This window comes from Pygocentrus nattereri, chromosome 17, assembly GCF_015220715.1.
Source record: "Pygocentrus nattereri isolate fPygNat1 chromosome 17, fPygNat1.pri, whole genome shotgun sequence".
NCBI classification, from domain to species: Eukaryota; Metazoa; Chordata; class Actinopteri; order Characiformes; family Serrasalmidae; genus Pygocentrus; species Pygocentrus nattereri.
Window position 1 is genome coordinate 23,996,158 of NC_051227.1, and position 25,808 is coordinate 24,021,965.

At 39.1% G+C, this 25,808-nt stretch overlaps 1 protein-coding gene across 1 annotated transcript in view; it reads right to left on the reverse strand.

The window, feature by feature from the left end:
• Window positions 1-25,808, reverse strand: part of b3glcta (beta 3-glucosyltransferase a) — a 219,188-nt gene that overhangs the window by 178,870 nt on the left and 14,510 nt on the right. Inside the window, exon 2 of the mRNA XM_017708577.2 lies at window positions 1,845-1,891. Within this exon, the coding sequence (XP_017564066.1) occupies window positions 1,845-1,891 (47 nt within the window). The remainder of the gene's footprint in view (window positions 1-1,844; window positions 1,892-25,808) is intronic.

Genomic DNA, 25,808 nt, shown 5'->3' on the forward strand with positions numbered 1-25,808 from the left:
GACCTGCATATACCTTTAATAAAATGCAGAAAACATTCTGTTTTACTGCCTGTAAAGCATGTTAAGCTGGCACCAATGTGAAAAGTGCTCTATAAGTAAAGATATCCGTAATAAAATAACAACAGAGGGAAGAACATGCTATTGCTGACCTTAAACAAACAAAACAATAACAGTTTATTTTGGCTTTAATCAGAATTGCATGGTGTTTATATGTGGATATCTGGAAGCATCAGATAGGTTACCATCACGAGGTGATAGGAATAGTAATACATTGACGTGAGGTAATCCGAATTATCTGTTTCATTCAGACTTATTCTGAAAAGCCAACACCCGGAATGTGGACACTTTGTAGCCCAATAAGCCAATAACCACCTCGTATTTATTAAATACTACAGATGCATAACTAATGTGCTACATAGCTAGTGCAGCTGCCCACGCCAGTTATAGGTTTTACAACCCCATTCCCTAAAAAGTTGGGACAGGGGCATGTTTACCACTGTTTCATCACCACTTCTTATAACAACATTCTGTAAGCGTTTGGGAACTAAGGAAACATTGCTGTAGTTTTGAAAAAGAAATGTTTCCCATTCTTGCTTCCCATATGATTTCAGCTGCTCATCAGTTCAAGGGCTCCTTTGTTGTATTTTTCATTTCATAATGTACCCCTACACCTTCATGTATACTAGCTTTTGAACTATGCACTGATAGCACGCTGAATGGTCTTTAGCCCAGAGAACACAGTGACCATGATTTCCAAAAAGAATCTCAAATGTTGATTTGTCAGACCACAGAACACTTTTCCACTTCCCCTCAATCCTCTGAGCTCAGGCCCAGAGAAGGTGGCAGCATTTCTGGATCCTGTTTATATTTGGTTTCTTCTTTTCCTTTTAGAGTTTTAATTAGCATTTGCATTCATGAATGCAGCAACTAACTGTTTTCACAGACAGTGGTTTTCAGAAGTGTTTGAGCCCCTGCAGTGATTTTCACTGCAGAATCATGTCTGGTTCTAATGCATGTCTGGCTCTAAAATGGCCTATTTACCTTTTTGTGAGCTGAGACCCCAGGCTAAAAATCACTAGTTTTAACATTGTGCTTTTGAGGTCACTTGAACTTATGCAGAGTTATTTTAGGAGACATAAGATTGACATAGAAATCTGGTAATTACTATGGTTTTATGTTTTTCTTTGCAAAAATAATGCTTTTAAAGTTTGAATATATTTGAATATTTGACAAACAATTTTAATAGAATTTCTTCAAATAAAAACTAAATGAGCACAAACCTGCTAATGCCCCCCCCCCCTGTTCTCCATGCAGTGCGGCATTTCTGCTTCATATAGTACTAAAAGTGATGAAGGGCAGATTCAAAATATATAAAAACTGTGAAACCTACAAACAGGGGAGGGAGAAAAACAGCTGACTCAAGTAAGCAGGAGTGAATTTCTCCCAGTGAAGGTGATGCTCTCAGCATTTCAGCTCAGACAGCTCCAGTCAAAGTTCCCTTACAAATGCAGCTATTACAGGAACGCTGCAACACGCGCATTTGGATAGATAAAAAGAAACAACAGTATAAGTGTTATCTGATGGGTATAGATTTGCAGCCCATGGAGAGAAAACCAAATTAAAGCTTTCATCTGACTGGAAGACAGACTGATCAGGCTCAATGGGAGAAAAACAGCTTCCATTCATGGTGCTTTTAGAAATAAAATCTTTACAAGCAGTAATGGGCCTTGAGAAATATACAACGAGCATACAAATCAAGCTACATGAATCATTGCAGGCCCCATTGTCTGAAAGCATGAAACCATCCCAGCGTCCTAAAGCAGTAAACAAGTGACGAGCCTTACCTTCGAGACGCCCTCTTTCACATCTTCGTTTGCAGCAATGAAGGGCACTAGAGGAGAGACAGAAAGAGAGAAAGAAAGCATAAGGCCAGTCTTTTTAATACAGCCCAACAAGGAGTTCTCGGTCATCAAGCCATTTAGAATGCCGATAGAAGTGCGAGCCAAAAATATCTCCCTTCTGGCTCCTGGGCCTCTTTACATCTCCCTTAAATAAAAACACAGGTATAGATCTGAGCCCAGAAAATGACATTATCACTGGAACCGAAGAGTTAGTCACTTATTTAGTTAGCCGAGGCGAATCTGAGTGCCCCCTCTCCTTCAATCTGCGCCTGCCGTTTGGGACTGCGCTTCGCGATGCTCGCTGCAAGTTTATAATTAGAGCTGGGAGAGCCCCCTTCCAATTACGTTGCCATTGATCCACGGCAGACAGCCTTTAACACAGGCCATGGAATCGATACGCGGCATCAAAACAGCGGCTTTAGAGCCGAAACGTCCTTGGCAGCCAAATGCTGGGCCTCCAGAGAAGCCCAGGCATTGGTGGACTGTATTCATTCAGTAATTGTCCGTTTTATCTGCTCTTCTGATGACATTATCAGAGCCAAGGTGCAAAGTGTTGATTAATTCTCCAGATTAAGTCTTTATATCCAGAAAGAATCTGAAAACCCATCACAATTGTCCAAAAATTAATAAATATTTAAAGAAAAAGAAAAAAAAAAAAAAAAACTTTATGGCAGTTTCTTCAGCTCAGCTGAGGTTCTACTGCTGTGGGACGCAATGAGGTTCAAACTGACTTGGCTTCGTTAATGATGGCACTGAATTATTTATGCAGTCCAACTCTCTGTGGATCCCCACTGTTATACATTAGGATTACAAAGCCTGGATAGACTTACAGAGACTCTGTGACAAAAAAAAAAAAAAAAAAAGGTGATGTGATTTAACAGCTGTTTAGAGCGGTCAGATCTAATCACTTGCAGTAAGGCAGCCCAGCATAATAAGTAAATACATCAGCCTAGACACTACATGTCATAAATCATCCAGGATACGCTGAAAAACAATGAGTCTGATGTAGTGAGTAGGGGTGGGATAAAACATCGATACAGCGATAGATCACACTGCTTTGTTTTGAGATGCATTATAGATACACTGGCACCAAATACTGATTTATTTATTCAAACATGTATATGCTGTAAACGCTCTAAACGGACTCCCCCTCCAATTTGATTTACTAGATTCACTACTTCATGACTCCACAAAGGGGGGAAAACAAATGGGACAAATGCCTCCTCATTAAAGTCGTGGTCAAGGTCTGGGCCCACTTCGGCTTTTACAGCTTTGCAACAACTCAAAGTTGGCCCACAATTAATGCAGTTTTTAAAGCTGAACTTCCTTTTATGTCCCCGAGGGCTACCAGGTTGGTTATGCTTGTTAAACAGAATAAGCACTGAAATGTGCTCAGCTTACATAAAACAAGTTGGTTAAGCTTGTTTATCTCTGAAATGTGTGCTTTTAAATATGTTTAGTTTTGAGAGAGAAATTAGTATTTTTGCATTAATATTAATTTTGTATAAATTTATTTTTGTTATTTGTTTTTGTTTATCTGCAAATTTACACTAAGATTTTAGTGAGGCTCAGTTGTGTTCTACCTTTAGACATTTTAACCCCAGAACTGTTCTGCTTTCTGGCAGTTTATGGCTATTTTTCCTTGAATTGATGTCAAAGTCAGTTAGTGTATGTACGCTAAAGAGGTATGAAGCTAAGCTATGCACTTCAATGTACATCGTTTTATACTGCTTGTCAAATTCTGTGAAACTGACATTAATAAATATGCAATTTCTGCTACTTGCCTATTAAGGAGTACCTTATTTTCTTCAGTTACACTGATGTTGTGACGCACTGTAGAGGATATTCTTGCAATATACTGAGTTTCACAGACAATCATCACTATCACGGGCAACATATCGTGATAATATGCCCTGTGATTCCCACTCCTTGTGCTGAGCTCTTTGCTGCAGTTTCATGTGCAAATCGATCGCATTCTCTGCTTGTGTAATATATCGAAAACAGTGGCACGCTCAGTTTACAGGCTGAGTGAGTGGTAAAACGCAACATGCACTTCCCTTCATCATGCATGTATCAGAGGGAGGATCATATAAAATGTGAGTGGAGATAAGACACATGAAGCTGATGTTGCCCTCAATTTCCAAAAAATTCCAGATTCGCACCGATTTTCTTCTGTCTTTTAAAACCAGACACAAATATGCACCTAATCTGTCAAAAGAGGTGTTGTTGAGCGACCCCCTTTAACAAAGGTAGCAGATACAGTGGCTAGTCAGAGACCCGAGGCTCAAACATGTGCTGAAAGAATGTCTAAGAGTGCTTTCAGATGATGAGCGGCAAAACCTTTTTGCATTGGCGATGTGGGGAGGGCGGTGCAGCTTCACCCTCGTGTTGCGATACCTTGAGTCTCAGATTTGCACAGCTTTCTGCTCCATTTTGCCATCTTGTTGCTCTGCACAGTTCAATCAAATTCAACTTTGATCTTATTTGCTGCAAATGTGATAAAGCTGTTGCATATCACAGTGACGATGAGACATGATAAATGATTATTAAAATACTGTGCCTCTGACTGGATGTGCTACAAGTATAGACTTTTTTGCTGTTTAAACAAATCTAACTTAAGCAAACAGCAAATATAAAATTATAAAAGGCAGTATTCAATACAACACAAAAACAACGAATAATAACAGCTACTTAAATGTTATGTACTTTATTGGTCCTACAAATGAAATTTGTCACAGCACAGCATCACTAGCAGAACAGCACGACCTGAAGCAGTGGGGGCTTTCGGTACCCTGCCAAAGGGCACAACCAGGTATACCTAGCCAGTCATGGGATTTGAACCCATAACCTTCCGGTTGATGGCTCACTTCTCCAACCACTAGGATACTGGCCACCTGGTATGCAAGTACATTTTTGTGCACTGTAAGGCTGAATGAGGACACAGTGTCACTAATGAGATGCACTGCCCTTATGAAGCATCAAAAGCTTTTAGACAGCTAATGGTGCCCCCTTGTGGCAAACCCGTAGCCTGCAAAATGTGAGTTCCATGAGGTGCTTTACTCGAAAAACCATCAGGATACCCTGAACAGAGTCAAGCTACAAACACAAATATGTATGTATATTTTTACTTTTAATACAGGCATGCAAAAATGAATAAATATATGTATTCCTTTGTATAACGATGCAGGTTTGTTATGAGTCATTACTGCTTCATACATTTTACCATATAGGACATGCATTTTACCCACAGAGAGAAGTCATAATGTTTTGAGCATTTTTAAAGGCTACTGCCTCAGTAATTTATCAGTGGTGCATGTGGGTGTTGGGTAATTGGCTATTTAGCTGAAAGGTAATTTTGGTCAAACCCAGCACTGGGAAGCACTTCTTGGGTTTTAATGCTACATTCCTGAAAATCTAATTACGCCACTTTTGTGCTGTGTGTGTGTTGTTAATTTGATCTGTTCTTTCATTGCAGCCTTTAACAAAGTGTTTGTCGCAGAAACCCATGACTTAGTGATGCTACAGCCATCCATGGCTGGGAGTTACATTTACATTTCTGGCATTTGGCTGACGCTCTTATCCAGAGCGACTTATAATTTGATCATTTTTTTACACAAGTAGGCCAAGGTGGTGTTAGGAGTCTTGCCCAAGGACTCTTATTGGTATAGTGTAGGGTGTTTACCCAGGTGGGGATTGAACCCCAGTCTACAGTGTAGAAGGCAGAGGTGTTAACCACTACACTATCCCAACCACAGTTGAAGAGAGTACAATTGGTCTTGCTCTCTCTGGGTGAGTATGATGGACCTCCCTCTTTCCCCTGTCACTCAATGCTAGCCAACTCAGGGTCTGTTCACCGACATAACAGAACTGGCAGTTAGCACTCTCCTCCAAGCAAGTTGAGCTGCCCAATGGCACTGCATTGCTGGCAGTTTGAAAAAATGTGATGGCTTTACAAGCATCCTTGCACTCTTCCGTCCTAGCGCTGATAGTGACTGGGATAGACCTAGCTAGAGGGTGGAACTGGACATGGCTAAACTTGGACAGAAATTAGAGAAAGATGCCAAAATGGCCAAAAAAATGCCAAAATTTGTCCTACAGCCCTTCCAAAGATCCAAAGTGCAGCCAATCAGACAATGAGCCAGATTTATAAAACTTGTATGTATCAGCACCACACCACACAACATGTGCAGCACTGTAAATAAGAGCTATTTATAAAGTCACCATGGCAGTGATTAGTGGTGGTAACTAGAGCATCTGTGTCTTAATGCGGCAGTTTTCTCACCAGTGTCTTAGCCAAGAGTCAGTTAAAATCCAAATGTAAATGAGGTCATATACACCGATCAGGCATAACATTAAGACCACCTCCTTGTTTCTATGCTCATTTACTTTAAATTAGTTTTAATTTTATCAGCTCCACTTGTCAGTGCACTTTGTAGTTCAGGACCCCCATGTGGTCAGGACCCCCATGGACCCTCACAGAGCAGGTACTATTTGGGAGGATCATTCTCAGCACTGCAGTAACACTGATGTGGTGGTAGTGTGTTGGTGTATAGTACTCATGCAAGCGGATCAGACACAGCAGTTTGCCTACAATAGCAGGTTTTCCATGATGTTCAGTCCAAACACATATTACTGCACTTTACTGACTGCCCACATAATATATATTATTTAATCCAGATTGGCTTCTTACTAGGATGATTAGAGCAGAGTAGTTCAGATATTACCACCGTATTTAAAAGAAGGAAACACCGCAGCCACATCTCACATGGCACAAGTGTTAAAACAAGCCAGTAATCCTCCTTTGTGACTGAGTGAATGCCATGCACTTTCCTCTTAAAGTCACGTTCAATCTGGCAGTGTTTTTATGAATCTGACCACTGCAGACCACCTGCATCACATATAACCACTTTTGTCATGGCCTTCGCATTCATGACCAAAACTGGAGCCTTTCCTTTTTTGCTTTAATCTGGAGATCCATGTTTTGGAAAACAGCACGTAAATACAGATGGATGGTTTTCAAACTAGCACTGATCTACAGTGTGCATGTGCTGATGACGTAGCACTGCTCAGACCTAGCAGTGCGTAAAAGCAGCAATGTGTGCCCAGGCTAATTAAGTGACCCTTATTAGTCCCACAATGGGGAAATTTCACCTCTGCATTTAACCCATCCGTGAAGTGAAACACCACATACACACTAGTGAGTACACACACACACTAGGGGGCAGTGAGCACACTTGCCCGGAGCAGTGGGCAGCCCAATCCGCAGCGCCCGGGGAGCAGTTGGGGGTTAGGTGTCTTGCTCAAGGACACCTCAGTCATGTGCTGTCGGCTCTGGGGATCGAACCGGCGACCTTCCGGTCACGAGGCTGGATCCCTAACCTCCAGCCCATGACATGCCAAACATAATGGTGGGTGAAGTACAACATACTTATCTGAAAACATCTCCACACTGCACAAAAATATGCTCTAATTTCTTGACTAGAGTATAATTACTTCCCTGTAGTTTATGGGACAGAAAAAAAAAAAAACATTCCTTAGTGATTTTTGTTATTCTATTGTTTTCCGATTTACATTTGTCTTCTTGTTTTCCTGTCAGATTTTTTTTCGCTAATTTCTTCAGCTGTTTGAGATATCAACACGTTCCCACTCTGGAATGTTGAGTCTGATCTGGAAAGGTGTGCTTGTATACAGCTTTTTGATCTGACATGTGTTTTATGTACAATCTGCGTTAAATTACGATTTTTTCCCCCCAAATAGGAATAAATGGGGTGTAAAAGTGGCCCGCCCATTTACTGTACCTATGCTTGCCTGAAAGTATTGCATATAGTATACAGCAGTTCCCCCGGCACAAATTCATATGTTCATCATATTTTGTTTCATCCTTCGTTCCTCTCAAACTCCCATTCATTATTGCCCCTATTATTTCTTTGCCCGACAGCCACCAAGCTGCATGCACTCACACAGGTTTTAACCCACTGCCATACTGAACAGCACTCCTTTTTGGTTTTCATCCCTTGCTTCTCCCATAAACTCCCATTTCTTTTTAAACAAAACAGCCATTCAGCAACCCTCTAAAAACCAGTGAATCAACACCCCATACACCATAGCAACACCTTGGTAACCAAAACTTATACCATAGTATCACCTAGCAACACATTATCACTCTGCATTTTCTTCAAGTCACTCAGGGCAGGTCCCCAAGCTCTAATGCACAGCCATACTGACCTGCACTCCTCTGTGTGCCATTTTCTCATCCCTCATTCGTCTTCTAGACTCAAACCTATTTTTCACAATGCCTAGCAACCACTTGGCAACTCCCTAACAACTGCTCAGTCAACACCCCATACACCATGGAAACTTTGCAACATCTTAGCAATAAAATCTTATATCATTTTAATGAGTAAAACACTCTGCATTTTCATATGGGTATGCACTATTCTAGTTAACACTAGGGGTGGGAATCTTTAGACACCTCATGATTTGATCCTATTCAATTATGAATCAGAGGGCAGAGTTTTAACAATAAGTGACCTTAATCCCTGGAATTAATGTAGCCTATAACTGTTCACCTAGCTTGTAGTTAACAAAAAGGCAAAGAGAAAGATTTAAGACGGACATTGATCATTTGGAGATGAATGGACTTAATTGCAGTTATAATCACTCCAGCTGGTTTCCTGATACATTTAATCTGCAACGAGAAACTGTCAAACACTAAAACATGTGAAACTTAAGTCAGTTTCTCGGTCTCCAGCTTCTTGTTTGATTTTTTCCGTTCCACCTTAAATGATGCAGCTGTTACATTCTGGCACCTCAGGCACCATTTAAGTGCGCTGCCACAGACTGTCCGGGCAATGCACTTCTGCACTTTGCAAAGGTCCACCCTTTGCTTTCCATCAACCTTACGTTATCAATTACAATTTAGAAAATCAATTTTTGACATTTGTGAATCAATTCAGAATCATCCACATCCGCATCATGATGCATCTAAAAAACGATTATCCCCCCCTCCCCTAGTTAACTTTAACTGATTTTTTTCCCCACTAAACTTTTAGCTTCTCTTTAGTCTTGAGCTTGTCGATGGCCCTGTTATGTCTAAACACTGTGCGTGTAGTTTGCTCCCAGTTTGCATGAACAGCTGTGTTCTTGGTACATCAAACATTAAATTCAGGTGCACTGTGGGTTCATCAATTCACATTCTGTGCTGCATCAGCGCTCATACATACATTCAGGCCAACGAGTTTTTCTCCTGAGCACTAAAATTAAAATGCATTAAAATGTTCCACGTTTGTACACAACTGCAGCAGAACGATATTATAGCTAACCAAGTCATCCGTGATTATGTGAAAGAATGTCATGTATCTCAAAAACAGCATCTAAAAGGAAACATTATGGAAGAAAAATGTCAAAATTATAAAGAGCGTGACCTTAAAACAAGTGGAAAGAAGTCTGTAATTGCAATGAGTCGCTGAAATTTGAGGGTTTTATGAGAAATGAAGACACACAGAACCATCACAAATTTGGTGCACCCAAAAGGTCATGCGTAAATGTAACATAATTATGAGAGCTCATTAAATCTTAACAGTGTGACTCAGAATGAAGCTCTAATTAGTCAGACGGGTAATAAAATAAAATTACCCAAAAAGAGCTTCACTCTAAAGAAAGAAAAAAACCTGATTAGGATTTTATTTCTTTATTTATTTTTATCTGCAATAAAAGTGATGAATTTGGATTGGTCATCTGGTAAATGAGCAGTAAAAGCCTCAGACTGTTTTTAGCTACGAGTTACTTCTGCAGCCTCTGAGTCAGAGAGCACAGAGCTGGAAAGAGCTGCATGATATTTAAAGCAGTCTATTAAACAAACTTAACCTCTTATTTAATAATGACTCAGAACAGGCTTCATCACTGTGAAGAGCAAATTTCCCATCAGTTTCCCATCAGGTTTCATTATCTCGCTGCAGCCTATGAACAGTCTTGAAATTGATCGCTGCTGTGGGTCTCTGCAGACTTTCCTGGAGAGTTGTTTTGCTCTCAGGTAAAAGCACGCGGGCATTCTGAGCGCAGGAGCCGCTCATGCCGCGGGCTGGGGAAACAGCAGCCAGACAGCATGTAGGTTTGCTACACCATCATGTGATGCTCTACATACAGATCCAGCGCTAGTCTTCCACATGGCCACTCGTGAGCAGTGAACACGTGTTTGTTGTAATAATGAGTGAACCCAGGAATAAAAGATTATGTTCACCTTACAGACCTGAATCTCTGCCACTAGTCGAAAACAAACTTTGTTTAGCAGAACTGATGAAACAGTAGTGATCTGATATGGACTGTTCCACTGAATTAGCTCAAACTGCACTCCCACAAAAAAAGGTTAAATAAAAAACAATTAAGTATTCGCACACTTAGATATTTACAATGATTGTTATGATCTATTATTTCAACTCATATTCAGATATTACTACAAATTCATTGTTTATAGGACACTTCCTATTGTGAGGGATCTGTTCCAAACCCAAACCCCTATATTTACACTTGTGAAAATAATATGTACATTTATATGCATTTTTTTCCAATGTTTTTTTTTTTTAAAAGATCTTTTTAATTTATTCTAATGTGCAGCTAAAAGATTTGTGTTTATCTTTACTTTAATTTTTAAATAAGAAAAAAAAAAAATGCTGTCTCATGTTTGAGTCACTATTGAAACACAGTTGTAATATGCATTTTAGAAGTGAGACTGCATCCCTGTCCGTCATGGCCATATGGTGAGCAGCTAGATCTCATTGTTTAGTAAATGTGTCCCAGAGTCTGAAAATCAGTGTGGTACATTATGAACTGTCACTACCGAAACATTTTCTTAATAAAACGTTTTTTTAATAAACGTTTTTTTAATAAAACTTATGATTTATGTGTACAGCTCCTCAAAGGTTGATAGTCATGTACTGATTAGCAATTTTGAAGTCTGCTCACAATGAGTTAAAATTGTCACTACAGCAGTATTTGGTAAGGTTTCGCTAGTGTTATGATTAAACATTCAATTTTGTCACTACCAAATTTAATTTTAATGCAATAACTATCATCAAGGTACAGGGTCATTCAAAGCAATTTTAGTCTCAAGTCCAAGTCTGTTAACAGTCTAAAATGTGCTACAAACTGACTTTGAACCAGTTCAGTAGAATTTTCTAATATATGGGGTCAGTATCAGAAACAGTACTAACCTCATTAAAGGGTGTAAACAATAAGATGTGAAATAGGTCACTGTACAGAAACTTACAGACTCTCGCATCACTGCACTTTACAGACTCTACATTACTTCTCCACAGTGGTGTCTACAATACAAATTAATACAGTATTTATATGTCATTTTTATATGATGATAATGTAAGTGGCAAATCTGAAAATGTAATGGTCATTTATAACACGCTGCTCATTTTTCAGCAAAAAGGAAAAACATAAAATGTGCTTTAACAAAAATATTTTTTTCAGTATTTAGTGCGTCCATTTGCATCAATTACAGCTTCCATTACTCTGCAAAATCTGCAAGGATATTTTTCCACCTCTCCAAAGTTCAGTCTTAGAAGTTCAGTTCTACAGTTCTTGTGACTCATCACAATACCTAACAGCTTCACCGATAATTTTAGGTCAACATCATACAGCACAAACATATACACCTGTTTGGATTACAGCAATTTTGCTCTGCCTATAAAATGCAGTGTTTTAAATGCACAGTAACAAAAGAGCCTGTTTAATGCTAAGGGATAAAGAGAGGTTGGAAAACATTCATGTAAAATTAATTGAGACTGCTTTTTGTTATTTAACCACACAAACATCAGCACACTTCAGATAAAGCATAACATAAATAAATTAATAATAATAAAAAAAAATGTAGGATATACGCCCTTTCATTTCTCTTCACTTCTTCTGGTATCGATTTAGCATTAAGCTTTGGCTGATACACAATAAACAGGCTCATGTTACTTAATAGCGCAATCAGAACTGATTTCATCACTCTTTTCTGAACCTTTATTGTTTTTACCCCTCACTTGTGTACACAGGAAACTTTACTCTCCAATAAACAGCAACCTTATCCCTTCAAATCACTTGTTTTCTAGCAGCAGACCATTTCCAGCAGGAAATTAAAAGACTTCATGAGAGCTGGTCACAACATTCTATTTCAGTATGTGTGGAAAAGGTTCCTCCTCAAGTGACTGATCTGATGGAACTGCTTTGAAGTCAGGTCAGAGCATCCAACAGAGCCACCTGTGTGAAGACCTGCACAGAAAAAAAAAACCCTCAGCAGCAGCTGAAAGGTTTCTGATGTTCAGACCAAAACAGCATAAAAGCCAGAAGTGTCAAAGTTGGAGCTGTTCTGGAGGCACACAGTGAGGGTTTTTCTTGGAACAGAAGACAAACTTATCCATGAATCGGCAAAGCCATTAATCAAAAGCAGGTAGTACAGATTACATCATCTGAACAGTGGACAGGATTTTTTACACTTCATTATGTCATGCCTGAAACTCAGGCTGCAGATACACTAAAACAGTAGGTTAAAATCTCAGGGCCCTACATTTTTGCTCCAACCTAACTCAAAAAACACAGGGATAAAAGAAAACTGTAGACCATCAGGGGTGCTCTGAGGACTGGCATGAGAAACAGCACTAGACAGTTGCAGATTCTGTTACCTTGCATGGATGGGAAGCTATCTAACTCACTAACCATAAACACAGTAATGCCACGAAAGTGACTAAGTATATAATTACATTGCAGCATTCACCACTACTAAAAGGGACACAGCTTTGCACAAGTTGTGGTGCTTTATTTTCCAGCTGTTTTTGGCCACAGTTATGCCTTGAGCAGAGGCACAAGCAGAAATAGCCCCATACTGCACAATAAGCATCCTTAGCAGAATAACCAGTGAGTAACCTAAAACTAACATGTAAATATTTCTGAACATGCACAATGTGAGAGTACAATGTTTCACACTTAATTGTGACTTGTACAGCTGCAGTTAGCCAAGGAGCTAAAGTAGTAGTTGGAAAGCTACCCAACTCACCCACATTAAACAGTAAGAACACAAAAATGAACATCAGAAAACTACAACCCTGTTTCCAAAAAAGTTGTGTGAAAGACTGCAGAGGCAAACAGTGCAACGATTCAAGAAAAGCGTAAAATAGCAAAGAATTTGGGATTTTTGGATTATCATCATTTACGGTACAATATAAGTAGAAGATGGCATACAGATAAATCTCTGTATGCAAGAGATGAGGCCAAAAACAGTACTGATTAGCCATGATCTTTGGGCCTTCAGGTGGCACTGCATTAGAGAGAGAGATGATTCTGTAGTGGAATCACTGCATGTGCCCAGAAACATTTCTGAAATCCACTGTCTGTGAAAATAGTTAAATGCTGCACCCACAAATGCATGTTAAAACTCTACCTTGCAAAGAAGAAACCATATATAAACAGGGTGCAGAAACATTGCCACCTTCTCTGAGCCCAAGCTCATTTAACACTGACTGAGGGGAAGTGTAAAGTGTCTTGCAGTCCAAAATTAGAAATTCTTTCTAGAAATCACATGCTGTGTGAAGAGAGGGACCAGCCAGCTTATCATCAGCACACAGTTCAAAAGGCAGCATCCACGATGGTATGAAGGTGCATTAGTGCACATGGCATGGGTGACGAACAAAATTAAAGGCACCATTAAAGTTGAAATGATATGCAGGTTTTTGAGCAACATATGCAGCCACCCAGACGACGACCTATTCAGGTAAGGTCTTGCTTTTTCAGCAAGACAATGTCAAACCACTGCATGTTTTACAATAGCATGGCTCCGTAGTAAAAGAATGTAGGTGCTAAACAGTCAAAATGTCACTGATTATGCGCATTACGAAACAAAAAATACAACAAAGTGAGACTCTTTTGAGCAGCTGAAATCCTAGAGTAAGCAAGACAAGAAAACATGTCACCTTAGTTGGTCACCTTAGTTGCCAATCACTTAGTGTTGTTAAAGAAAAGGTGATGCAACATGGTAAACATGCCCCTGTAGCAAAATGTATAGATAACTGAGGTGATTGGCAGCAGTGGGGAGACGGGGTGTACAGCTGCATCTAGCTATAGAGCCAACATTGCAGTTAGCAAGTTGGTCTACCACAAAGTGTAAAGTGTAAAATCACAAACGTACAGGTAGTAATACAGTCTCTCAACTGCATCCATCTCATACAGATAGCAGATTGCATACGATTGTTTTCATGTGTTTATTTTCAGCCAGTGGGGAAGAAATGTTAAAAGCTTTGTACTTAGACTGGTCAAATGAGCATTTCATTTCAGAGGGTCAGTGCTGCGAAGGGCTGCCAATTCAGAGGCCAATACAACCAAGGCCAGAGCGCTATTGGTTGAGGACACAAATTTGCATGTCAAAGTTCAGAGTTTAATTTGGTGTGAAATTTCACACACGAGAAAACACTCTGCAAAAAGACTGCGACAAAAAATAAATAAATAAATAAATAAATAAATAAATAAATAATCGCTCCACGCAGTGAAGTCCACTGAAATGAAAATAATTTCACTCACAAAAAGCTGGCAAATGCAAGTGTGACTGGGCCTTAATGCTCGCTGACTGAGCTCTACTGGCACAAATACATGAGGGCAATAGCTGAAATCAGAACTACTGCATTCAACTGTGAAAATGCATTGCTGTCCAGAAACACCGTCATTCGTTATGAAGATGACCAAAAAACTGAAAAAACAAGTTTGTTTAAACAAGATGTGTAAAAATGCATGCGGAATAATAATAGATGCCTCTACAAATTCTTATGATGAAAATCTGATATTAACTCCCAATTATATTCTACATTTTTACACACATTTGAGAAGTGTACCAGTATTGGTGTAACCCAGCAAAACTGATTTGTTTTAGTTTTTTTTTTTTTCTTTTGTGGTATTGATAGATAACTCCTTGTTAATGGATGCCATTTCCTAAGTGTTTGAGATCCTTTCCACAAGATCACAATAAAAATAAACACTACATATCACATGTAAAAATTTGATAAACAGTAAGATTTCTTTCTGGAAAATGTTATTTTTGTCTTGCGCATGTTTATAATACTGTGTAAACATCATTTTGGAGTAGAGCAGCAGTGGTCAGCATGGGGTCAGTAAATTTATTAATGCCATCTGATGTCATAGTATGATTACGATGCTGATTTTTAGAAACGCTACAGATGAACCAAAATAAAATATAGGACATTTAGGATGCACCAGGTTAAAAACCAAAGCCAAGAGCTTAAATAGCATAAGCTTATCAAGATTAAATGCAGGTTACAGAATACAAAATGACAAAGTGAGTTTGGAGTAAAAAAAGAAAAGTCAAGGTCATGTGGAACAGAATCTAATCAGCAGCCATGATGGTGGTGGATCTGTGATGTTGACTGGTTTTCTCCCTGAGGCCCTGAGAACCTTATTAGGATACATGGCAGGAGATTTTACATCAAAGCCTGGCTGCCTCTGCCAGGAGGCTAAGAAGGTATAAGACTTGGTCATGGTTGAATCTTCCAGCAGGACAACCATTTCTAAGCATACCTTCAAATCCACACAAAAATGCTTCACTGAGCACAGAATCAAGCTTTTAGAGTGGTCATCCCAGCCTCTGGCCTAAAGTCCAATAAAAAAACCTGTGGGTGTGCTACGGAGACATTCCACAAGGGAAGGCTGAACACTCTGGAGAGAAGAATCTAAAGAGATTCTGTAGAAAGGAATGCCCCACAATCCCATTCTGTGTGTTCTTCGACCTCATTTAGCCTGATGTGAGAGGAATCTGTCATGTTTTCTTCACAAAGGGATGGTGTTTAAAGCTCTAAAAGCTAAAAGGTATCAAAAAACTGGCTAGCGCTTTTGCAGAAACTGAGTATTTTATTCTTTTGGATTTTTTTTTTTAAACTTCAATGAAAGATTACCTTTCATTCCTACTGCAAGATCAAGCTTATAAACAACAGAGTGAGTTTTTTCACAGACTCAACTTCGCCAAGGGTACCAATTATTTTGAAGGGCAGCGTAGGAAAAAGTGCTTTGGTATTCACTGCTGTATTTTTATTCATTTCATTCAGTAGATCAACACTGAAATGATCAAATCCACAATACACTGAAATTGTCTGAGTCAGCACTGTTCCAATAGCCCTGTGAAAAAGGCAGAGACCACCTTTTAGTTATTTAACCCCTTAAAAGCCCAGGCTTAGAGCAGTCACGATCATGAAATTTTAACTGATGATTAATTGTCCTACCAAAATTCACGATTAATGATTTAATGGTTTTTACACTTCCGGTTTTTCACTTGGTTGCATATGTTGAGGATTGCCGTATTGGAAATGTATACATTTTTCCTGGCAGTTCATACGGCTCATCAAACTTCTGCAACATTTTGTCTACCATACCCATTTCCTTGGCTATAAACCATGTTACAGTGTCGGTCAACGTGTCATCTGGTACTGTCACGTTGATATTTACATACTCGTCCGAGAGCCTCCAGAACAGCCAGCTGACAGTAAAAACATGATGATGCGATTGTCTTCCCAAGTTCAGCAAACAGACTGCCATTTTATAGCAAATTTGACATACAGCAGTAGTGAAGCGTCTGAATAAACTGAAATAAATATCTTGTAGATGTTCTGTTGCTACATTACTTACATTAAGTACATTGTAGTTAAGCATTAAGTATTGTTAAAGCTAACCTTACCCAACCTTACCAAAAAGCCAACCCTAAGCCTGGCCGTCATCCTAACCCTAAATTTAACCTCAACCCAGAAGCTAAACCTAACACTAACTCTGACCCTAACCCTAACCTTAACCTCAACCCAAAACCTAATCCTAACCCTAAACCTGGCCCTAATCCTAACCCTAACCTTAACCTCAAGTCAGAACCTAATCCTAACCCTCATATGTTTTTGACAAGTTACTGAGAGTTCATTAAGTGTTTATTTAATCTAAAAAAGACCCTCAAAATAAAGTGTCACCCCCGAGTTTTGCACAATACTGTACGCATCAACAGTGTCAACATTTCAGGCTCAGTTTAAATAAGCAAAAGCCCCATAATGGGGTCCAGACATTACAGCTGCACCCTCGACAAATGTGTTCCAGCAGAAAGCAGATCAGTTCTCACAGCTCAACCGTGGGCACCGCTCTTACACGGTCTCAGAGAGTGTCAGAGCAGATTAAAAATGCAACATTTGGCTTGAAAACCTTGGCTTCCTTCAGGAATACATCCAAGTTCACTCCCCATTCTGCTACATCTGTCGCAAACTTTAAATCTTTTCATGGTGGTCCCTGGAGAAACCGAGGGAAGGAGACATGCGGTCCATTTGCCATGACTCCACATGCGGTCGGCATCGGGCCATATACAAGCGCCAGACGACTCTGCTCTAAAGCTTTACTCCTTAATTGCTGTGCTGCTTGTGACAATAGCCCGTGTTTTCCACCGATTCAGATAGCAAACCACTCGTGTGCTGCTTCTGAATAAAAGATGCTGCTTTGAGTCTGCCCCCAGAATCATGGCTTATCAGAAGAAAAGGATAAAGGTGACATCTCTAAGAAAGACAGCATAATTACATGCTAAAAAAAACTCTAATCGAAGTGCTACTGAGAGTGGGATATTTCAGGACTCCATAATTAGAAAAGAAAAGATCATGTAAAGTTTTCTTCAAAGTAATTATGATAACTTTGCTGTTTCCTATGTGTCTCCATTTGACTAGAAAGATCATATTGGAGCTGATGCAGATATATTTTTAACACGACAATAGACTTGTCAAGCTCATTTAACTCATTTAAAGGGGATGTCCAGAACATTTTCAAAATTGCCATAATTGTATCTTTCAGAAATAAACAAAAGTTCTTAAGAGTGGTCTGATATGAAATCATTCATTGCACGCGCGCACACACACACACACACACACAGACACACACACACACCCCATTTTATTAGGAACCCTGTAATAATACTGTGTAGGGCCTCCTTTTGCTCTCAAAACAGCCTTAATTCTCCCATGGCTTAGATTCCAAACGATGTTGGAAACATTCCTTTAGAGATCGTGGTCGGCATGATTGCATCAGTCAATTCCTGCTGATTTTTTAGGTGCGCTTTCATGCTGCTCCCATGCTACCACATCTCAAAGGTAGTCTATTAGATTCAGATCCGGCAACTGGGAAGGACCACTGAAGACTACTGAACCCAATAAGTCTCATTCATCAATGGTTCTTAAGAAATGTCTTCCTAAAACCAACATCTGCTGTTTTCACAAAGATTCTGACACTCACCAATATTTTCTAATTTGGGATTTGTTCTTAGGCAATAATAGAATCTACACACACTCAAGAGCACAGAAGACTTTATCCTGGGGGGGGCATAGCAAGACATTGGTCTCTACCATCTGTGTGCTTCATCGGAAATCAACATTCACGGGACCAGGCTACGCTTTTAGAGTCTTCTACTGTCCAGTTTAGGTGAGTCTGGGCCCACTGCAGCCTAATCTTTCTGCTCTTGGTTGACAGAAGTGGAAATCAATGTGGTCTTCTGCTGTTGTAGCCCATCCACCTCAAGGTTCAGTGTGTTGAACTTGCCACAGTTGTACAGGTTACCGGAGTTATTATAGTCTTTCTGTTGACTCCAATAAGTCTGGCCATTCTCCACTCACCTCTCTCATTAATAAGGTGTTTCTGTTTAGAAAGTTGCCACTCAATGGATGTTGTTTTCTTTACTGCACGATTCTAAGTAAACTCTAAACACTGTGAAAATCCCAGATCAACAGCTCCAGAAATACTTAAACCAGCCCATCTGGCACCAACAGTCATGCCACAGTCAAAATTACTGAGATCACACTTTTCCCCATTCTGATGTTTAATTTGAACATTAACTGAAGCTGCTGGCAAATATCATCCATCCTGCCACGGACTGGCTGAACTGCATGAATAAGTAGGTGTACAGTTATTCCTAAAAACACAGTGCTCAGTGAGTTTATTTATGTATACACATTTTTAATGTAGATGGTAAAATTGTGATAAATGACTAAAAAACTTTTTTTCACAGCAATCTGCACGCACCCCATCAGCATGAATGGATTTTTAAAAAAGGATGTTTTTGACCAAATCCTTACCTTAAAACTATTTGTAAACAATCAGTAAACAATGTCTCATCAGTCAGCATAGTCATAATTATTTCATATCATGGCTTTCTACGAGAAAGCTTTCAGATGCACGTTTTCAGACGTCTGGTTCTCATCACCACCGCTGTTCTCTAGAACACAGCATTGTACATTAAACCATTCAGAAAGACTTTGCTTACATCTTACTACTTAATTAGGCAGAAAGTTGGATGGAAGTCCCTTTCTAAGAAATAAAATGGTGTTTTATTTAGCTATTATGAAATTCAATTTAATAATCCTACAGTTCATCATTTTGTATGGAACAAACTACAACTTCAATCTGTCATGTTTTTTTTGTTTTGTTTTTTTTGTTTTACATTTTATGAAACTGTACATTTTGCAAAATAATGAATAATTTTAAAAATCTGCTCTCAAAGGCTTGTGTAGGGCAAAGAAGTGCATCCTGTTCAAATTCATTATGCCTTAAGTTACTGCATGAATTACTGATAACATTATTTTTTTAAACATTTGCCAAAAATGCTTGCAGAATATCTCAATTCACTTTTAACTTGATGGCTCCTCTGATGATCTTATTAGCTTCTGTTATCACTGTTTCTCTTCTGAATGGAAAGTTATATTATCTCATATAAATATATATCACTACCCACAACACTTAAAACAAGCAATGTTTCAAGATTAAAATTAGCATAAGAGCAGGAGAACATACATCTCTCATCATTAGTGATATTAGTTTCTAGAAACAATTTGTCTTGTACACCTTGTTGAATCCTGCAGTAGGTAGTACACAGCACTTTCTTTTAAAAGCATTTGCTTTATGTTTGTTATTTCTTACCATGTGATTTTAAATTTTAATTTTAATTTAAATTTTAACTGAACTACTGGTGAATGAGCAGTTTATTTCTTGATAAATATTTGACAGAATGCAATAGGATGGCAATTAAACTAAACTGTAGCACACATTTGGGGTTAAATAGATGGTTTTACTTCATTTACTAATCAAGCTTGATGTGGCCAAATCTGACTACCATAAAATACATTTTCTAATTTATATCCAGTTCTTCCCTAACTTTGTGATGGCCAGTTTCACAAACTGGTTAGATCTCCCCCATTACGCAATGTAAGCATGTGCATCATTTTAAACTGCCGCTAACATAACTGCAAAGGGCAGCTCAACACGCTTGAAAAACACTAACTGCTAATTCTGTTACGCTAGCTAACAGATTCCTGCATGTAGCAATGAACTGAAATGAATTACTGGCCAAAGCTGAGATTCAGAACACACTGGAACGAAAGCCAAACTAAAAACAGCTTGCAAAAAATAATTTGAATAAAATTTGGAACAAAGCAGGAAGAATATTGATTTTTTTCTAAAAGAAATCGGAACTGGAAACGGGTCTGATATGCGCTTGTGTTTCAGTGTAAGTTCTCTGGCACAATAAGGCAGCCTGTTTTCATCGGTTTAGTGGGTTTTGTTTGCCACTATAACAGCCAAAAGTGGCTCCCTCAATTGGCTCAGAGGCTGTGTTTGAGTAAGGCTACCATCATAGTTACTACGTTAATCGAGATCTTCGCCCACAGCTAATGAATCCTACTGGTTTACAAGGCTTCCTGGGTTGCTTTGAGCAATGATACGCCACAGCAACGAGGCTGCCTGGGCTGGCCACCTGTGTGACGCTACACCACAGCTATGATTACCTCCAGTCTGAGGACTCTGTTTAGCCCAACTAAGTGACTCCATACCAGACATGTCAAACTGGGCCCTTCTGGGCCAAAATGGGTCAGGTGTGTTTAATATGGCGGTGTACTGAAGTCTGCAGTGTTTTGACCCGCATGGACTGGAGCCTGACACATGTACTCTATGGAGTTCCCTCCACCACTTGGGGAACTGTGTGTGTGTGTAAAGTGATACCAGGGAAATTCCACCTCCGCATTTCCACCCATCCATGAAGTGAAACACCACATACACACTAGTGAACACACACACTAGGGGGCAGTGAGCACACTTGCAACTGGGGGTTAGGTGTCTTGCTCAAGGACACCTCAGTCATGGACTGCCGGTGCTGGGGATCGAACCTGCGACCTTCTTGTCACAGGGCCAGTTCCCTAACCTCCAGCCCACGACTGCCCCCAACAGTTTTGTTTTGTTTGTTTTGTTTATTAACGGATATGTATTTTTTACTGCTGTAAGACATTCAATATGAATTAAATGTATTGTAGTTGTTGTTACCAAAGAAACTTAGTACACTTATTACACTTTAACCTCTTATTCTCCAGGGTATATTTTGGTTTGTCTATCTGAATTTACATGACCAAATCATAAGGCAAATTATTCAGTAACCTCATGAAATAAATGCATTTTTTTTTTACACATATTGCTCTATCCTTACTGCTGAAAGCAAAAAATCTTAAGATGCTCTTTGCATTATTTTATAAAAATTTTTACAGAGCAGATCACTGAAGAGATGCCATCTGTTTAAAATTTATAGTGGAAAAATTGTGAGTTCAGCTTCTTTTATTATAAGGGTTTAAAATTACATTACCTATCTATCTGACTGGAAAGAAGACAGCTCTCATATGACACCCACCTTTTGAATGTAGCTTATGAAATATGAAAGTTAATATGAAAGAACCACTGATGGGGGCTACGTATACACTACAAAATCCAACAACCATGACAGAGAACAGTTACTCCACCAAAGCAATAAATTGTAATATTTTTCAGTTACAGTTGCACTTTTACACAATATCTCCTGTGATTTTTTTGTCATTAAACTCTGTGGCTACAATTTGGTGCATCCCTACCCACAATGGTTAGCATCACATGGCATTGGGGAGAAGAAGAGCCATCCGCCCCAAGAGAACAAGGCCGAAAACGCTCAACCTGGGAACTGACCACCTGATCTCCTGACAATACAGCTCAATGCTGCTTAATGCTGCCTTGTGAGCTGACTGTATCGTTGAAGATTATTAGTCAAGCATGGCTCCAGATTTGAGGTCTTGGTCACTATTTACAAGCACATACTTCAATTTGCATAACAGTAGTTATACCACACTAATATCCACTGCTAGATTACATGCATGTCATCAAATAACCTCCTTCTATCATTGCCATGTGCAGATTAGACTTCATGAAATCTTCCATTTTCTTGAAAGCTGAAACAACTACTTTGTTTCTCAAAAAATTTTTTAAAAAGGCATCAATTTGAGTTAAAATGAGAGCCATCACTTTGGCATGGCCCTGGCAGCCAAACTTGTTGTTCATGCACGCTTGCATCTTCGTGCCTCAAAGCCTTTTTTACTGCCAGGTCTCCTCAACATTAGCTCTGCGCTTCCCTCCAAACAGTGAAAGCAAACAAAGCCGGAAAACGCACTAATTAGACCGTGAGTGTCAGATGAGAGAACAATCTGTTTGTTTGACCTCAGATCACAAGAAACTTTTGCGCTAAACTTACAGTGCTTACAACAGTGAAGCAAATACTGGATGAAAAAAGTGTAAATAGACAAACTGGTTGGGCCTTTAGCCTTCTTTTTCTTTTCTTCTTTTTTCTTTTCTGTATTGCATGGGCCAAATTTCAGCCCAAATATATGATTAGCTGACGTAACTGCTGCACCGTTTAAGGTGGACTGGAAAATTTTAACAAAATGTTGGCGAAAATGAAGCCAACATCAAGCTCTTCATATGTATTTCACTTATGAAAAACGTTTGTCCTGAAATACAACACATTCACCTCCTAATTTGCTGTAAACTCGCTGTGTGAATGTGTAAAGCTGTAAATAATGTGCTTTGTTGTCAAAGCATTTCTTATCTGTTAGCATTTCAGCATTTGAGCACTAATCTTAGTTAAACTTGCACTACAGTAGCATCTTGACCTACAGCTGCGACAGGGACTGAAACAAAAAATAAGACGCAGAACTACCAAAGCCATCATATTTCAGCAAATTACAGTACAGTAACTACAGTAGCAACTGAAGCAACAGTCTGCTAATTCTAACATTAGCTAATATTAATTATGGTATTTGCTGCATTGTTTGCTCTAACTTTATATCACGGCATTTGTCTGTACAACATTTGTGAAGGATTTTATCACCACAAAAATGTGTTTGCCTTGGCCATCAAAAAATTTTAATGCCCTCGATTAGTATCGGCTAGGGGCCAATTGTGCTGAAAGGTGATCAGCAATTATTATTGGCCATTACTATTGGCCCCAAAAATATTGATTGGTCCATCTCTATCTTCTCTTAATAGTAGTAGTCCCTCTCACTACTCGTGCACACAAGCTCAGCCTGATAAACCTAATGGTGGTGCACTGGCGAAGTGTTAAATATTCTAGACCATATCTGCTGGACCATATGTCAGTGTCAAATTTCTTTTCCCCCCGAATACACTTCTTATGCTCTAGAAAAGGCTGGAAGAACCATGTAGCTCTGCCCACTTCGTCTGAGATAATTTGCAGTTTATGAAAAATAGCACACATTTTTTAATCTATATGATTAAATATAATTTGGTGATTAGTCTTCACGGTCAGGTATAGACCTGCTGGAGTCTCCACTGCTCTGTTTTACTGTAATCTGTGGTCAGCCACTCTTTACAGAACTGACTATGTTTTTTCTTTCTTTTCTCTGCCGAGCTGATCAGCTGCCCATCCTGTGCGCCTGATGCTGTTGCCTCTTCTGCCTTGATTGGTGCCGCTGCTCACCAGCCTTCTGGACCGGTTTGACCACCACTGAACTTCTTGCTTTACAGCGCTGTGCAATCCTCATCCTCAGATCTTCTCTTTTCCCACTTTACTATAATACTTCATACTAATAATGTTTGCTATCCGGTGTCGAGGATGTCAGAGGAGGATGGGTTCCCCTTCTGAGTCTTGGTTCCTCTCAAGGTTTCTTCCTCTTTTAGGGAGTTTTTCCTTGCCACCGTCACCGCTGGCTTGCTCATGGGGGCTCGGACCCGGATTTTCTTTCTTCTTTTCCTCTTCTCTCTGTAATACTGATTGTTTTGTAAAGCTGCTTGCTTGCTTGCTTGCTATAAAAACTATAATTATCAAAAAAGTGTAGTGCTCAGACACTCTTTCAAAACAGGGGTTGAGTTCAAACTGCAAAAATCACAAACATAAAGCTCTAAATCTGAAAGGCTATGACCAACGGTTATGAAATTACACAGACATGTACCCTACGGAAGTAATAGGTAACCAAAAATTTGGTGCAACTGTGTGCTGTCCTGAAACGGTATCTATAATCAGCATCTGACATCATACTTGACATCTGACATCACAAAAAAAAAAAAAAAAGCTGCCATCAGCTAATCATATTTCAGCATGTTTGATAGCCTTAGAATTGGCTAATCACCAAAACTATATACCTTCAAGTACTGAAAGTACTGAGATGTAGAGAGTAATGACCACTGGGGGTTACTCATGGTTCCAAACTCTAAAACAAATAAATGTCTTATACCATTGAACTTGTGCATCATTTGAGCCCATTTGAGTATGTATATTTGTAAGACCAAAAGCTTCTTAAAAATAGTTTACTCATTTATTTGCTACAAGTGCTCATTATTTTAACATCACACATTTCAAAGTAGTTCTACAGTTTACAACCAAGTAGCTCAAAAGTGGTATTGAAACAAAAGTAAACAATGAAAGTAAATAATGTTCACAAAGGTAGATTTTTGACAGTGTTGCTGTAGCATCACTCAATGCATGTGGGCAGAGTTTTTATGACTCTTGTAGCTATTTGGTACAGACATATAGAATAATACTGTGAGTAGGCATGCAAATGGTCCAAATCCACAGCCATGTTTAAACAAACAATGTAAATTTAACATCTCTCATGTTCAGTTTAAAATAATCAAATGCAAATTGTTATAAAACAATGAATTCCAAAACACAGTCCAAAAAAAAGACAGTGCCATTTTACTGAAACATTTTAAAGTAATGGACACCCAAAAATAATTGCATCTTATGCTTGAAATAATTGTTAAGCATGCTTGGACCCCTGAATTGCTCCTTGTAGCTATATTTATTTTTGGATTTGGACTCCACTAAGACAGTGCTCTTATAACAACCTTCCATTGCATTTAAAATTATTAAACACAATCAACACCTAAGACTGAACTACAGAGATGTGGAAAACATCGCCCCCAGAAATCTCTGAAAAACTGAGAGAGTCCCCCAAAATAAATGGAAGCTGCAATAAAGCTAAAGGGTGAACACACTAAACTGACTTTTTGTCTGAGTTTTTGAGGCTTCAGTGTAATTCACAAATATGAATACAGCTTTTTTCTGAGGCTGAAAAATGTATTACTTGTCCTTAGTAGCCATTTTGATAAGACATAAACAAGAGGTTATCTCTGATTTTTGCACAATACAGTGAGACATCTGAGGTTAAACCAACCATAAGGAAAGTATTTCACTTCCCCTGAAACCTGCTATCACTCAGTGTTCACAGCAGGCAATTGTCTTCATAGTTCTGAAGGACAAGCAGTGATAACTAAAGGCAAAGCAGGCTTCAAAGGATCACCTTTTCTGACCACAACAAGTCTGATTACCATATCAAGGCAACACTGTAGAACAGAGTCTGCAGTGCTGACTTGCAGCATCCACTATTCTTTCCATTGGTAATAACTGCTGCCTTGTATTGGATGCTTGTGTTAACAAGTCACAAAAGAGAATGGATCAGTCATTCTCTGTGCAAATCTGTGACTTGCAGCTGCATTCAAGACACAAAATATAGGATACAAGATAGCAAGAAAAAGCTGTAGTTGAGAGAA